General features: G+C 35.1%; 1 protein-coding gene across 4 annotated transcripts in view; it reads left to right on the top strand.

Moving 5' to 3' along the window:
• The window catches only part of LOC121073016 (adhesion G protein-coupled receptor A3-like), a 279022-nt gene that overhangs the window by 36002 nt on the left and 227442 nt on the right, over positions 1 to 15578 (top strand). For all 4 annotated transcript variants that reach the window (XM_040563482.1, XM_040563481.1, XM_040563480.1 and 1 more), the window contains one exon: positions 8161 to 8232. In XM_040563482.1, the coding sequence (XP_040419416.1) occupies positions 8161 to 8232 (72 nt within the window). Of the gene's footprint in view, positions 1 to 8160; positions 8233 to 15578 lie in introns of those variants that run through there.

The raw sequence follows: 15578 nt of genomic DNA, 5'->3' as shown, positions 1-15578 counted from the left end.
CAATTAAATCAGTTGCTCTGATGATTTATGCAAGAACTCTGGCTTTGTTATTTTGAGTGTGACCTGGCAGCCTCTTATATCACCCAAGAGGACTGTTGATGAAAAGCCACCAGTAAGAACAGAAGAAACAAAAATAAGTTTCACCTTTTATTTTGATTTACTAAATGTGAGGCTATTGAACAGTGATTTTCCTCAAAAGCAATATTGTATTGCTATAATATGATCGGTCATATTATGAGCCTCATATTATGAGTGCTATAGTTTCTCCTACTACATTCTATCAAATGTATGATGGACTATTAGCATTTTCTTGCACTTTTGGGGGGACTTTCATTCAAATAATTATCTAGAAATAGATATCTCAGTGTTTATAGTTCTATCACTTCTTTTGCTATCATCACATAGTGTCAGGCTCTGGAAATATCTTTCAACTGCCACTGTTCTAATTAGATGGATAATTAGTATATTGTTACTGCTTTGGCTATATCTTTTCATTATTATTATTTTTTTCACCACTGGTAGCACACTACTTATCTTTAAGGTTATTTTGAAAATTTTCTTATTTCTCCAGTGGTTGGGACTGGTTATGCTGCAAGTAAATTAAAGCTGATTGCTTGACAGCTGGAATACGCTGGAATAAAACCAACTGGAATTAGGGTGTTAAATGACTACTTTGTGTTATGTGCTGTAGCATTTTTGTATGACCCCTGTTAAGAATGTTGAAAACAGATTTAGTTTATTTTGAAAAACAATACGATAGACCACAATCACCTTAGGGAGGAATGTGTTGCTTGAGACTATTATACACATCTGTAGTATTCTGATAACTTCTCTTGATGCTTTTTTAAATTTGGGTATTCTCAAATGCAGGCACTATGAATTACTGTCTTAAGTTTTAAGTACACAGATAGTGACTGATAATGAACTGATAAATACCTTTCTCATTTTACAAGTTTTTCCTCCTTTCTGTTTGGTTATTAGAATGTGCAGGTGTCTGCCACACCCCATTCATCTGGTGAGCTGTCAGCACTGTTCATCAGGCATTTTTCTCTTTTCACGTGTTCAATCTGTTTTGTTACTGTTCTACAACTTTCCTCCCAATATACCTTTATTATTATGAACTTACTGAAATCTTAGGTAGTAGCTTAGTTGTGGTCTTCAGTTCAGAGGAAAAAAAAGTGCAATTACTAATGGTACTTTATGATAGCTCTGTACGTCTCTACATATGCAGTACAAAAAGACAAAAAAGTCTTTTTTTTTTTTTTTAATTCTTACCATTTTTCTCGTGCAAACTCCTTCCCAATTTGTTTTTATGGTGCAGCTCTCAATGAATTATGCGTGTTGTGGGAATAAACAATATTCTGGTTTACCGAGGAGGATTTCAAAACCTTAAAAATAATTTATCATTTTGCACTGTGGTATTTCAATATAAACAATTCCAGTCTTATTCTGATACCATAAAGAAATGAAGTACTGTTCTCACATTTTATGGGATGTATGCACACACTCCTTTTGTATCTGATCACATAATGACTGTAAAGAGAAGAAACAGCTTAGACTGTTACATTTCAACTGTTATCAGTTTCATCTGAAGGAATTATTATTAGTGCTTGTATAGATTATATAAAAAAGTTGTTCTATTCTGCTTGAACTGAAGTTAGTATGTAAGAGAAGCTGTAAAATTTAAAAAAACAATTTCTTCAACGCAACCCAATGCAGAGGTCCCAGATGTACAGTCTTAATGGACTGAGCTTTCTATCTTCTGTCAATTATCTTGGATATCCATCTAGCACACTTTTTATCTAAGAAGTTGGGGGAGGAAAAAAACAACAGAAATTAAGAGGAAGTGCACAGCAGGGGCAGGAGTGGTTGCTCTTTCCTGTGGTACTTTGGTGTACCTTCAGCTGGTGTTGGAATGGACCTTAAAGAAAGGAGTTCAGAGGGGGTCATGAGCTGAACATTGGTTGTTCAGCTCATCCATCAGCTAGATGCAGAACTGGGTCAAGTCTGGTCTGAACTAGTTCCTGGGCTGCCCAGCAGAAATCCAATGTAATTGACTTTTTTTAAAGTGAAGTTTTTATTATTTATTTTTTATTCTCTGGGAAAATTATCAGAGGAAATGCATATTTTAAGTAACTCTTCCTTCTCTGTTCAGTATGCATTTGGGAACTGCAGGCTCCATCTAATGTTTTGTCTTTCTGGGTATGGTTATCAGAGAGATGCTTTTTCTGTGGGATTCACTACTGCATGAGTTCATGCTCTTTGGGATGTGACATTGGTCTCACTGAAAAGGCCTCATCTGTGGAATTTGTTTATTATATTGAGTGAACCCAGTCCATTGACATTGAGGGCATGATATAAAGATTATTTCTCTTTGCTTGAGGGGTTGTAAGTTGAAGTTTGTTTGCATTATGACTGAGAATTTTTGTTTGACAAATCTTGAAATACTACAGTAGATTATCTAATTGTAGCACGTTTTATACCTGAATAAGACTTTGTTGCTCAGGATTACATCTTTGCACTTTTCATAGTTTCATGAAAGCAAAAGTCATGAAACCATTTAAGGAAACTGATATGATTTTTGTTTGATTAATTCTAAAGGAGGACTAGAAAGGAGTTCAGAGAAATGGGTTGTAGCCCATTAGAACAATTAATACTTTTAGGTATGTCGGCACTAATAAAGAAGAACATAAGTGGAAGCAATGGCTCATTGACTGTCTACTTCTCGGTTGTTAGCATGCTCTTTGGCATGATTTGGTCCTTGTCAGGCAGCACTATGCTGGAAAATGTTCATGTCAATGTTCTACCCAAAAAGGGCAAGTTTGAGACTGTCCCACACAATTCTCCAGCCCTGTTCCAGCAGGCTTTCCATTGGCAAACAATCTTCTGTCCCAGGCAAGCCACACACCTCCGTAACATACATCATGCTTCAGAACGCTGTTCTGATTCCCTATGGCAATTCCATCCATGCTCTTTCAGATACTCTGAACAACCGATGCCTTGTGTTAGGATCATTTGAACACCAGAAGGGGCCAAGAGGAGGTCTAAGGCCAGGAGCCATGTAGTTGGTGCAGCATAGCCTCAGGGAATGATCCCTGGCCCTCTTTATGCAGTAATGCTCATGTAGTCATAGAATGCACAAGCTGAAAATACCACAACTGTTCTGTTTGTTCTGTGGCTGCTGCTGGAATAGTTTGGGGATATTGGTTTGTGAGAGCAGGGCATAATTTGGTCTCTGTAGGCATTCAGAAAACATCAGACCAGCACCTTATCATAATAACCCCACTTCTTTTTTTTCTGAGAGAATTCTATTTGTGCTCTCTTGGTTTCTCTGTGATGCTGCCTAGCAAATTCCTAAAGGTAGCAAGTATATGCAGTTAGATATGTGTTTGTAAATACATTCATATTTGCCTTGAATATCAAGAACTTATATGTTTGTTCACCATAGTCATTTCCTCCAAAGAAGAGGGGAAAGAAAAAAAAAGCTGCTATTTAAATATGAACCTGCCTTGCAACCTTCTACCTTTATATAGGTGAAAAGGACAAATGGAAAATTGCCTAATATTCACACTTCTTTGGACTAGTTATCTCATAGCAGATACTTGAGGCTTTGGATCTCTATCTCCACCGCCCTCAAGTCTTCCAGATAAGCAGCACTGCTGCGGATGTGAGGCTGGTTGGTTTCCAGTGTGGTATGAATGAAATAGCCCACAGCCTGTGTTGCAGCCCACCAGAGAGGTGTGTTTGCGTGACGTATGGATTACATGCTCTAGGGTATAGCCTGAGCTATAGGTCATGAGAGAGTGTTTGAAGGCTTCAGAGCCTGTGGGAACAGCTCCACAGGGTGGGAAAGGACAAACCTGGTGTAGAGTTACTGTCTTCTGGATGTGGTCCCTGGGGCAAACATGCCCCCAAGCATCTTGGGAGAAGGAGACATAAGTTACAAAGGGATTAATGAAGTGAGGTGGCAGGTCAGTAATGTGTCTGATCAGGGGAATGGTGCTCGCCAATAGTATCTTAGATAGATGGTTTTCATGAGAGCTAGGACTGAGTACCATCATCTGATTTATTTAGTTTGCATTTTAGGTCCCAGTTACTTGGGGTTTGGATCATTATATATATTGCAAGGACACTGAACTCTAAAATAATACCTTCTCAAAAGGTTTCTTCTCCAGGAAATGATTTATTTATTTATTTTTAAAAAGAAAAGTAAAACATTGAATGGAATTTGGTTTAGGAAAATAACTTTCACTGGAATAAAGAGTGTTCATTTTCTTAGCGTTTCTCTCCTCATAATAAGAATCTCACATTTTAAAATGTTTAACACGTGGCTGGAAACTGGTAATTATTTAAACCAGCTGCCTAGCTGCAATGTATAGCAATATTTATTTTATCACTATGATTCAATTAGCACAGGGAGAAAAAAATAAGGCGAAGTGAAAATGCTGTGAATGAATAAAATGTGAGAAATACTTAATGTGTGCACAGCAGTGATTTGTTCTAAAAATCAAAATTACATTTCATCTTTTATTAAAATAAATGATTAATTTTCTGATGTGGTTAAAAGTACTTTTACATCTCGAAGTTGTAATTACTGTATAAGCTATCCAAAAATCAAATGCGTGAAGTTTCGATGTGTTTATCCAATAAACCTTTGTGTCTGTAAGTATGTGAAAAGGATGTTCTTCATGTCTCTATTTTTTTTCCTTGCAAAATTTCTGCAGGTCTCTAATTGCAAGCATCTTCCTGTATGCGGGTGACTAAACTGTGTTTAAGGGAAAAGAGATACCTGACTTGTTAAGTTATAATTCATATTTTTCACGTCCATTCAGCTATTTTTCTAAAGAGTAATATACAAAACTATTCAGTGTAATTTCAGCATCAAGAGTAAGAGCTACAATGTAACCAGGTATTGATTACTTGAAAGGGTTTCTTTTCATCATCTGTAGTTAGCCTCATTTTTGTGTTTGTATACTGAACAGTGTACAAACATTTTCCTCCCTTCTAGCCCCTTTCCACAGCATGTTCTCAGAAGGGGAAGAATGTTATGAATTGCATGGAAAGTTTAAGACGTGATTCATAACTGTACAAAAGTAATGTGATTCAAGTTTTCCAGTGAAATTGTTCATTGTATTCACAGAACTCGTTTTTAGTGCAAATCAAATCCATTCTGATAACAGCCCATTGCAAGGTTTTGGACATCACTGAAGCTAATTAAAAGCAGGTGGATAATTCCCATGTAACAAACCATCTCAATGAAATGTAGATAACATATTAATTGTTAGAGAAGAATATATATTTTTTTTCCCCACAGACCTTATAGGAATGCTAGGTTCTCTAAAGCCACGATCCTTTCATATTCTGAACAGTAAAACAATTGTATTTTAACTATGATGTTCATACTACTGTGTTTATAAAACCTCCATTTTAGTTGGCAGTGTAGAGAAGAGAAGGCCCTGAAGGAAACCTAAGTTTCGAAACCTGATCTCTGTGTGAAAGTCTCTGTGAAAGTACGGTATAAAGATCTGAAAGAGTTAGTTCAGAAACGCAAATTTATGTAGTTAAATTCCATGATATTTTTTAATTTTGTGGTGTCTATTTTTCAAGAATTTCTTCTTCAGAAAAACAAAATTGTGACTAAATGAGATGGCAGTATTGCAGAGGATGAGCTGTTTTTACTGACTGTTCTGTTTATAAACCAAGTGTTCTGTTTAATCTTGTAATTTATTATTATTTAGATAGTTCTCTGTAATTTCTAGGAGTTTGTTTTATGTGGATAAAAGATGCTGCTTTCAGTCTACTTACTGGGGCCATAGGGCAGGAGACCCAGAGGTGGAGTAGGAGACTTGTGTGCTGCTCACTTGTGGGATTTTTGTGGACTTGCCAGCCATGTTCAGACTGCCCTCTTTTTCTAGGCATAATGAACAGAAGAGTGGAAAAACAAATTGGCACCGTGAACATCTTTCAAAGACAGAAATAGTTGTATCTAAGCCAGATGAGAGTTCTGAAGTGCACGTATCTTTGTGAATCAGGCTTTGCAGAACAGTCCAAATATAATATTTATATCTAATGTCATTGTAATAGGCCTCAGAGATGGTCTCTTTGTAACACAGTATATAACTAAATGACCCAATATGTGGAATTTGAGATATTAGTCTTTCCAAGCCTAGCCAATTTAAATTTTGGGACTTTATTTTTCTTCACTGATCCAAGTTCTGTGCAGCCTCCGAAGATAAGATCGAGGAAAGAACAGAATAAAATAATATAAAACTTAATATCTAAACTGGAAAATGTAAATACATTTATAATTTTAAAACAATTACCAAATTTAGTCTAGTGTGGGCACCTAAAAAAAAATAAAAAAATTCAGAAAATCTGACAAATAAGACAAATTGAATCCATTTTTGATCTTTCATTATGTTGTTGCTGAAATACATTGCTAAGACTTTCCTAAAGAGTTAGATTAGAGAAATACTTAATGTCGTACATATGATTTTTTTATCTGAAAAGTAGAAAGCAGATCTTACGAGATGTGCACTTTCTTAGATCATGACAGTATACTGTGTGTATATTGGAGCATAGCTGTTTTTTGTTGTAAACACGGGAATCTGCATGCTTTCAGATACCTGGGTTTAATTGTTCATGACTGATCCCAAATTGCCACGTGTATGTTATAGTGCCTGGTTCTGGGTAATGAGTCATGTTGCTGCACAAGTTCATTCAGTCACACCAGAGTGTAACACACAGATTAGCTCCTAGCTCAGAGCTGAATTGCTCTGTTCTTCATATCCTCTGGCAGTGGGCCATCAAACTATATGTATATGTTTACTGGTGAACTTTACAAATAACTTGAAAAAAATCTCCAAATCTTACTAACATAACAATATTTTTCTACATAAATTATACTTTGTTTCAGTATCAGTATTAACGTGTTGTTGTTTGCATCTAAACTTAAAAAATTATGTAATATGCATATGCTTGGGTAAAGCACTTACTGTTTATATGTAATAAGAAATACTAAGAGCCAGACAAGTTAAGATAGTCTTGTGCAACGCATAATTTTAAAACTTTAGAAAAAAAGCAAAATGTTGGTTCACAAAGTCTCAAGCTTGCTAGTTATGAGCATAAGATTTCTTCTGACATTTGGTTTCTAGCCTTATGATAAGCAATGTCTCTCTCTTATTTTGAAATGGACTTTGTGCTCTTCTATAACTTATTGTAAATGTTACATGAAAATATTTCTTTTTTACAGCAGGTGGAATAAGATTTGTTAAGAGACAGAAGTTTCTTCTGCACATTGTATAACCATTCTTTAAAAAAAAAATTTTCTTGAGCTTCCAAAACAAATTGCACTTCTTTATATTGTAAGGTTTTAATAGGTAACATCTTCAGAATGACTACGTATTTGTATTGTATTGCTTCTGAAATAGACAGGAAAATATTGCAGTGAAAAAATCACTAAATTAGGGCCTCTTGCGACATCAACAGAGGAAAAATAGACAAATTCTTCAATAGCTTGTATGTAGGGTCACTTTGCATGTGTACTTGATGGTTGTGAATGGGACAAACTTAGCTGCGTTACTGAATTTCTACTGTATAGAGGTTGCAAGAGGAAAGCATTTCTGACTAAGCCTATTTTTGTGGTAGAAGTCCTTTTTTTCAGTCCTTTTTTTTTTTTTTTTTTTTTTTTACCCTCTTCTATAGAAGGTGAAAAGAAAATATTTTCTGTTTTCTACCTCAGCATTTAAGAGAACAGGTTAGGGCTGGTAGATCTGTTACAGCAGATCTTCTAGTTTAAGGGAACAGTTTTTAACATCTCCCTTGCTTCATCAGCCTTTTTGTTGACTGGGAAGTCCAGCAAATATCTTTGCCAGTAGTAATTTTGAATCTACTAGTGATGTGGGGACACATCGATATTATACTTTACAAGTCGTAGCCAAAGTTCATTTGTTGACATATTTCTTGAATATGCTTTCTTTTAATAAATAAGAAACTGAAGGAAATAGTAATCTTTATTTACTGCTATGATGGGAAAATGCAAATGAGGCACAGAATTTTGTGATTAGTATTTTACAGAGCAGTCATTTACTATAATTACATGTTTTTAATCAGTGGAATTATCATGTTCTATTAACCAAATTCTTTCCTGACTTCTTCTAGGATTCTGAGTAACAACAAGATCCTATGGTTGAAGAATGGCTCTTTCTTTGGGCTGAGATCCCTGGAGAGACTGTGAGTAACTGATCAACCTCTTTCCACCTTCAATTAAAAAGTCTTCGTACTTTAAGTGTAAAAACAAACCTCAACAACAAAGTTAAAGTGTTCTGAACTGTACTGCATAGTACAGTTTCTAAGCAGTTGTCAAGTTAAGAAACAGAATAGAAATGAGTGAATGGGGATGGACACTGAAAATACAGGAAGGCACTACCATCAATTTGGAACTAAAATAAACATCCAGTCAAAGACTTGTACTACACTGTGTACACTACTATAGTGAAGACTGGTATATGTAATGGTAACACTAATGTACCTGACATATAGTTTGGATTGTTTAACTCACTGGTCTCCAATACTTCTATTTTTAATTATATTCTAGACAAAGAAATTGGACAGCATTTATCACTGGAGCAGACAGTGACATTGATGTAGCTCCATGTTTGTATGTTTGCAGTCAGTGTTTAGAGGGGGTAGAGAATGAGGTTTCTGTCTAATCTGCTTAGAACAAACTGATGAATTAGGGAGGAAAACATTTGGAAACTTCAATGGAATAAATGCACTGTGCAACTCTGTTGTAGAAACACTGTTTTCTGTATATATAGGTCACTCGTCTGGAAAATAATCATGTCAGCAAGTCTAAAAGTCTTTACAGTCTCTCTTTTCTTTTTTTTTACTTCTCAACTTACTTTGCCAGTGCATCTAAATGAGTAATTATATTATGCCTTATCTTAAAATATCTCCTGCAGCTTAGTTAAATTATTTTTATGTTAATTCCCAGGAATATTCATTATATAGAGCTGTTGATATAAAGTAGTTGTTACATTTGTGTATTCATGAATATATTCATATATTCTATGACAAGTGAAAGTTTCCATATATTAAAAAAAAAAGGGGGGGGAAATATATTTAATTCAACATTAACTAATATTTTACTATATATGTGTGCGATGTGTCTGCTGTTATGGTTGTGTATTAAGCCAGGTAATTAAGTATATGATACTGAGACATATGACTAGTCTAACTGTAAATTAAAAATAAACAATATATTTCAAGGTCTGGAATAATCCCTTAAGCACCTTCAAGGGTTAGGATAAAGCTAACTGTCTGAACAGTCTATGTAAGTGAATGTTATCTTTTCTCTGCATACAGTTATAGATGTAATAAATACTTCATTTAATATTAGCAATATTAAATGCTGTGGAATGGAGTAGTTCTGATGTGTGTTATTTATTGACTAGCTAATTCTCAGTTGTAACAATGATGATTTATAAAGATGTTTGCAAACATTTTAGAGAAAATCTGGAATAAAAGATGGGATTACAAATTTATTGAAGAAAATAAATCAGTAAATAAAATCCTAACGTATTACAAATAAAGCCTTGGTGTTTAGAAATAGAGGAAAACATTTCCTCATTTTTTTCTCTTTTTTTTTTTTCATTTTTTAGGTTTAATCTACATTTTTATACATCTGACAAGGAAACTTAAAACTAAGATGCATATGGATTCATAATGAATTAGATTTGAATAAGCTGGCAATGGTATTGAGGATGTACTTTTTAAAAACCTTGTTAGTTATCTAGTTAGAGAAATACTTTAACCTGAAGAGACATTGCAAATGGTATTGAAAACAGTCAGAAACAACAACAACAAAATACCTTAGGTGCGTAGCCTCAACTATCATCACCATCTAAACCTTATTAATTTTATAGTATTGATTTTTCACAACATTACAGATGAAATGGGTGTCATCTCTGTGTATGGTAAGTGCTATTTGGCCATGCTGCTAATACAAAATCTATAAGTCATTCTTGCAGCAAAGGTTAGGAGTCAGGTGGTGACATTCTAATCAGATTCAAATGCTCTGCTGCTGTTCTGTCCCTGCACGCTGCTCATCAGTATTTACAAAGGTCCAGTTTCAGCAGGGAAGTTGGAAATGGCTGGATAATCTGCTTAAGAGGTGGAAGCAGTGGGTGTGGTTGAACTATATCTGGATGAGTACTCCTAACCTTTAGACAAGGCTTCTGAGCTATGCCTCTAGTTATACACAAACCACTTCAGGGTGTTACTACAGATGCTTAAATGGAGCACCATGGCAGCAACTGCTGGCAGTGTTTGTTCATGGCTCATCATAATGGACCAAAAAGAATTTTTATTCCTTGCCTGAAAGGAGAGGTAGAGAATCATATGAAGTATATTAGCAGGAAAACCCAACTGAAGTAATGTTCAGTTTACAAGATGATGTGCTTAGAACGTAGGCATGCTGAAGTTAAGGCTTACTCATTCAATTTAGCTTTGTAGTCCTTGTGGTCTTAAAAGGAACAGAAAGTTAGTGAAGAGAATGCCACGGAGACAAGACTCGTGTGTCAGTAATTCTTTTGTGGTTACTGTGAACCACAAGAGCATTAGCTCATGTGGACTATAAAATCATTTAATGTCAAACTTGAAAAATTTGGAGGGGAAGTAAAATTTCAGGTGGAACAGAGTGACTTGTATATTCTGGCTTTTTCCTGGAGTGCTCAAAACCACTTTTTGAGCAGAGAGCTGTTTCAAGCCATAGTACGGTAAACTAGAGACAACTTTCACCTTATTATTTTGCTTTCCAAGGCATGTCAAAACAGGAATTGGATTACAGAAGTGTTAGTTCTCCCAAGTCCTGGTGATTTCTCAACAGTGTGTTACACAAGTGAGAGGTCTCACTGAGCAATTGTCTTAAAACAAAACTCCTCATTTTATGGAACTTTAATCAAGTAAACTGAGAAACTTCAAACTGCTAATCAACAGTCTGTTACTAGTAAGGGAGTACCTATTTATCTAAATCTTAAGACTATGGAAGACTGTCTCATATTGTGCATGAAATGCACTACTTTTAATTTTTTTTGTTCTAACCCTAGTTGGATCTCATTTTGTATTGTTTCTGCAGGCTTCTCAGAATATTGCATTTTTTTCAAACTTAGCATGAGTATTTTAAGTTTTCTATTTCAAATTGTCTTAAAATGTCTTATTGGTGTAAAAGGAAATCTGATGTTAGCTTTTCAGATGATGCAGCCACCCGGAGCGGGGGAAAAAGAGGATACAGTTATTTCCTTTGTAGATAATAAAGAAAGACAATAAAGATAGATAATAATCTTTACTAATAAGTATTAATATTGAATATATTAATAATGTTTGTATTAAAAATAAAACATTTAATAGTATTGTATTAAAACATGTATAATTAATAATGATCAGAATATATTTAAGAAATGTTAGCATTTTTACTCGACAGTTTATAAAAATGCTTTGAAAAAACATCATCCGACAAAAGGTGCTTTTTTGTATTCTGTGTGTGTGAACTGTGAGTCACAAGAGTGCTCTGTAGAGGTGGCACACTCTCTCAGTACTTAGCTTGAGTTTTCTGAAACCCTTGTACTGTTTTGGAAAGGTTGACTCACAAATGTGTTTTAGCATCTGGATGGATCATGATGCACCTCTGTGCCTCTGGGCTTACTTTGTAGTCTAACTAAAAAGAGGTATTAAGAAGTGAATAGTATTACTTAAAAACCATGTGGGAATAGAACCTTCCTGTAAACTTAGGATTTGGACTGTCCTCAGTTATATAGGCCTTGACTACTCCCTTTGTTTTTGGATGAAAATCAGAAGTATGGGTAGAAAAATAAACGTATTTGAAACAACTGTGGTAAACAAACTGTTATGACCTTGAACCCATTTTTGTGGTACACCCTGTGGAGATGGCTTCGTATTCAGGAAGGCTGAGAGTTCAGTTTGGATTTGAAGCTTGTGGCAAAGACTTGACAGCTTGTAATTATTTGGGTTCCAGTGCCTACCCTGTTGGTATTCGGTGTCTTACATTCTAGTGAGATACATTGATCTGAGCAAGACAGCATAAAGTAATCATAAAGTAAGTTTTTCATATGCTCTGGGACCATATAAGAAAGGCAAAGTAGGTTTTCCAAGCCATGAAACAGTGAGGTGGTCCTGTCGAGTAAGTCTCAGCTATCCAGAAGCTCTCATTTAGTTAATGATTTGGAGGGTGCGAATAACTGATAGGGTATGAACCTATATAGTTTGGTGGTAAAAAATATTCCATAAATTGAAACAATACATTAAATAGAAAATCCGTTCTATTATAGTTTGATTATATATATATATATATATATATATATATATATTTATATATAAACTTATGGGCCGTGGGGATAGCCATTGTTATCACCTAAGGAATCATAGGCTAGTGCAGACTGCCAAGTTACTAGCAGGTGCTGTATCATAGCAGTATATGGCATGGATCCTTCTCTAACAGCACTATAGTCTCTGAGCAGTGTGCCGCAAATGAGTATTATTAGTAGCAGTAGTGGAAAATTTCTTTTTTCTTGACAATACTCTACCTCTAGAAGTATCTCTTGTGGAGAGTGCCCTACTCCACATAATGCTTCTGGGGACAAGGACTGAGGCTTTTGGACCAGGTGCTCCAGCTGTGCTGGACCCAAAGTCAAGATCTCAACTAGGAAATTAGATGTTTTTCCCTCATCCTGATGTCAGCTGGCAAAAAACACCATGTATCTGAGCTATTAACAACACTAAATTTTCTTACCCTCCCCAACAGCCACTGCATCAAAATTGTGTGGATAGCCCCTGTTCCATGCTGACTCCCCAAGCTCCTTCTACCTGGGGCAATCTGTTGTGGCTTCTACTCCCCTGTGGGTTTCCTGGCACTCTAGTTGATCTAGTACTTGTGCATTTTCTGAAGTGGTTTTATGAAAGCTTTCTCTTTCTTTCATAACTGAATGTATTTTCATTAACTGTATAGAAGCATAATTACCTCTGAGGCTGTTGCCACTTCGTCCCCTGTGGCTGAAACTCTTTAACAGGTTCAGAAGTTATTTAGAGGGAATCAACAAACAAAAATTAAGAAATGTATGCAAACAGACCATCATTGCATAAGCAGTGTTTCCTTGGGAAATCAGGATGAAAGATCGCTGTGCAATATTACACAGATTTTTCAGTTGACCAAGAACCAGGCATTACGACTTTAACAGTGACTGTTTTACAGAAACTTGCTGTTGCATTTCGTAGTGTTTCTAGGCAATAAAAATGCCACTGAAGTATATTTAAGAATTTAGCATTTATTTTTTGTTTTAGTTTTCTTCATTTTATTTATTTATTTATTTATTTTAACTGTATAGACCAGACTTATTAGACTAGGTCTCACATTGTATGTTACCTTTATTAAAGGTTGTGTTATTGTAAGGTTACCAACTATGCAGGCACATGTTGTCCTCATTTATTATTAGATAAGAGTGTACAAAAACATATTTTTGTTAGATTGCAGCATAATGACTTTCTGCAACTATGTATTGTGCTGTGCAACTGAAATAATAACACATTAACTTGAGGGAATGAAAGGGCAGGAAAGACAAGCACAATAAATTAGACCATAGAAAAAAATATGTTGTTAAACAGCTGGTATAAAAATATGGTATTTAGGTGGTCTTTGGCAAAGCTCAAGTGATGAAAGGTTAAAATACAAAGGTTTTGCATTTTTATATACTGAAGTTTCTTATACAATTTACATTGTTTAAATTACTGGCCACTTAACTTTTCCTGCCTATACATTTGAAATGTGTGTGTACGCATGCAGAAACAGAAATGTACTTATTTGGCACTGTGAAGGATTGGAAATAAGTTTAAAGAAAGGCTGAAACAATTTGAATTTCAACATTATATATACACGGCATCTTTAAAGTTAGAAAATTCGTAAATTAAATTTCAAAATGTTTGTTCTTGCTTGGAATTGTTTAAAAATATAATTACTACTTGTTATAAGGTAAAGTTTTGTGATGACATCCATGATTCAATTGCAGAACTCTTTTTTTTTTTTTTGTAGATGCTTCATTTAAGGCATTGCATTTGGTTAATAAAAGTAGATTTTTAGCCACTGTGCCTTTTACTTAAGATTAATTACACCTTCTTAATCATAAAGGTGTATTCACAGAGAATTTTATGCATGCTGTAGCAAATACATAATAGGACATAATACTTGTATATTGATGTAAAAGAATTGTTTGAAAGAAGAAAATAAATGAAAAAGCATTTATTTGAGGCAAATGACTGAAAATGAAGGATATTTTTTGGGGGGGTTGTTTTCCATAAATTGTCATCAAATCTTTGTCACATCGCTTGATCTCTTTCGACCTTTTTTTTCGTCTGCAAAATAGTATTGTTTGGCTAGTATCTCTAAATTTAGTAATACTGGAGATCTCACTAAAGAGTGAAAAGATTATATGAAAAACTACGATGATAATTATGTAATGCCAATTATTTTATGTGACAACCTTATATAGATTGAATAATTTATTTTTTTATGATGCACTCCCTACAGCCTGACTGGGAAGCAGTCTGAAGCAGCATGAATACACAAGTGCAGAGAGGATACTGATGCTCAGTTGATATATTTTGTGCAGCTCCATGCATCACCAAAAATTAAGTTATTAGCTAAGTTTAGTAGTAGATTTAAACTTCAGTTTTTGGTAAGCAGTGAAAAGGTAGTTTATGTAGCAGAAAATTGTCCCATACCAGAAAAATCGTTAGCTTGGAGGTAACTGTCTCTAAATCCCATGGAGACCATCTGAGTGTGGTGCTGGCTGAATAGCACAGTACATGTACAGGTGTTGGACAGGGCTAGAGACTATCTTCAGTATATAATCTCCCGTGACCCAGGCTCTCTTAGTGACAAGACTGAGGCAGTGCCAGCACATCTCTGTACCTAAGAGGACCATGACAAATGCTAGCAGGGTTACAGCGAAGTGTTGCTGTGGTCATCCTCTTGCTGCCTTCTTGACAGGCTTTTCAGTGTCAGCGTTAGTCCAGACATATATTACTGGAAGAATAGATCATATTTAATCTGGTGTAATCAAATATCACAGGGAAAAATTCAAACAAGATGGATCATATATAAAACATTCGTATTAACATACTGCTATTAAAAATAGCTAGAATCCTGTTAGCAAGTAGGTTTGCATGTAAAGATTTGGGCATTTGTCGTTTATTTTTTTTAACGGATAAAAATCGTCTCTAGCTTTCCTATTGAATGTATTTTTTCCCCTCTGTGGACAGTATATGAAATCAGAAATATGTCAAGTAAGATTAAAGTAATGAACAAAAAAAAAACCTACCAGAGCTTACCCAGAGCTAGGCTTTTGAGTTTGCAGAAATGATACTCCCGTTCTCTGTTAGTATGTACTGGGTTCAGTGTTCTAAGTGCAAAATGAGAGAGATCTGTGGATGCCCTTACTACTGTAGCTTGATCAAAATGCCTGCTTGCTTACATAAGCAGCAAAACCTGAAGATTCCTTTGAAAACAA

Source organism: Cygnus olor, chromosome 7, assembly GCF_009769625.2.
Source record: "Cygnus olor isolate bCygOlo1 chromosome 7, bCygOlo1.pri.v2, whole genome shotgun sequence".
Taxonomy (NCBI): domain Eukaryota; kingdom Metazoa; phylum Chordata; class Aves; order Anseriformes; family Anatidae; genus Cygnus; species Cygnus olor.
This window is presented reverse-complemented; position numbering and strand designations above follow the sequence as displayed.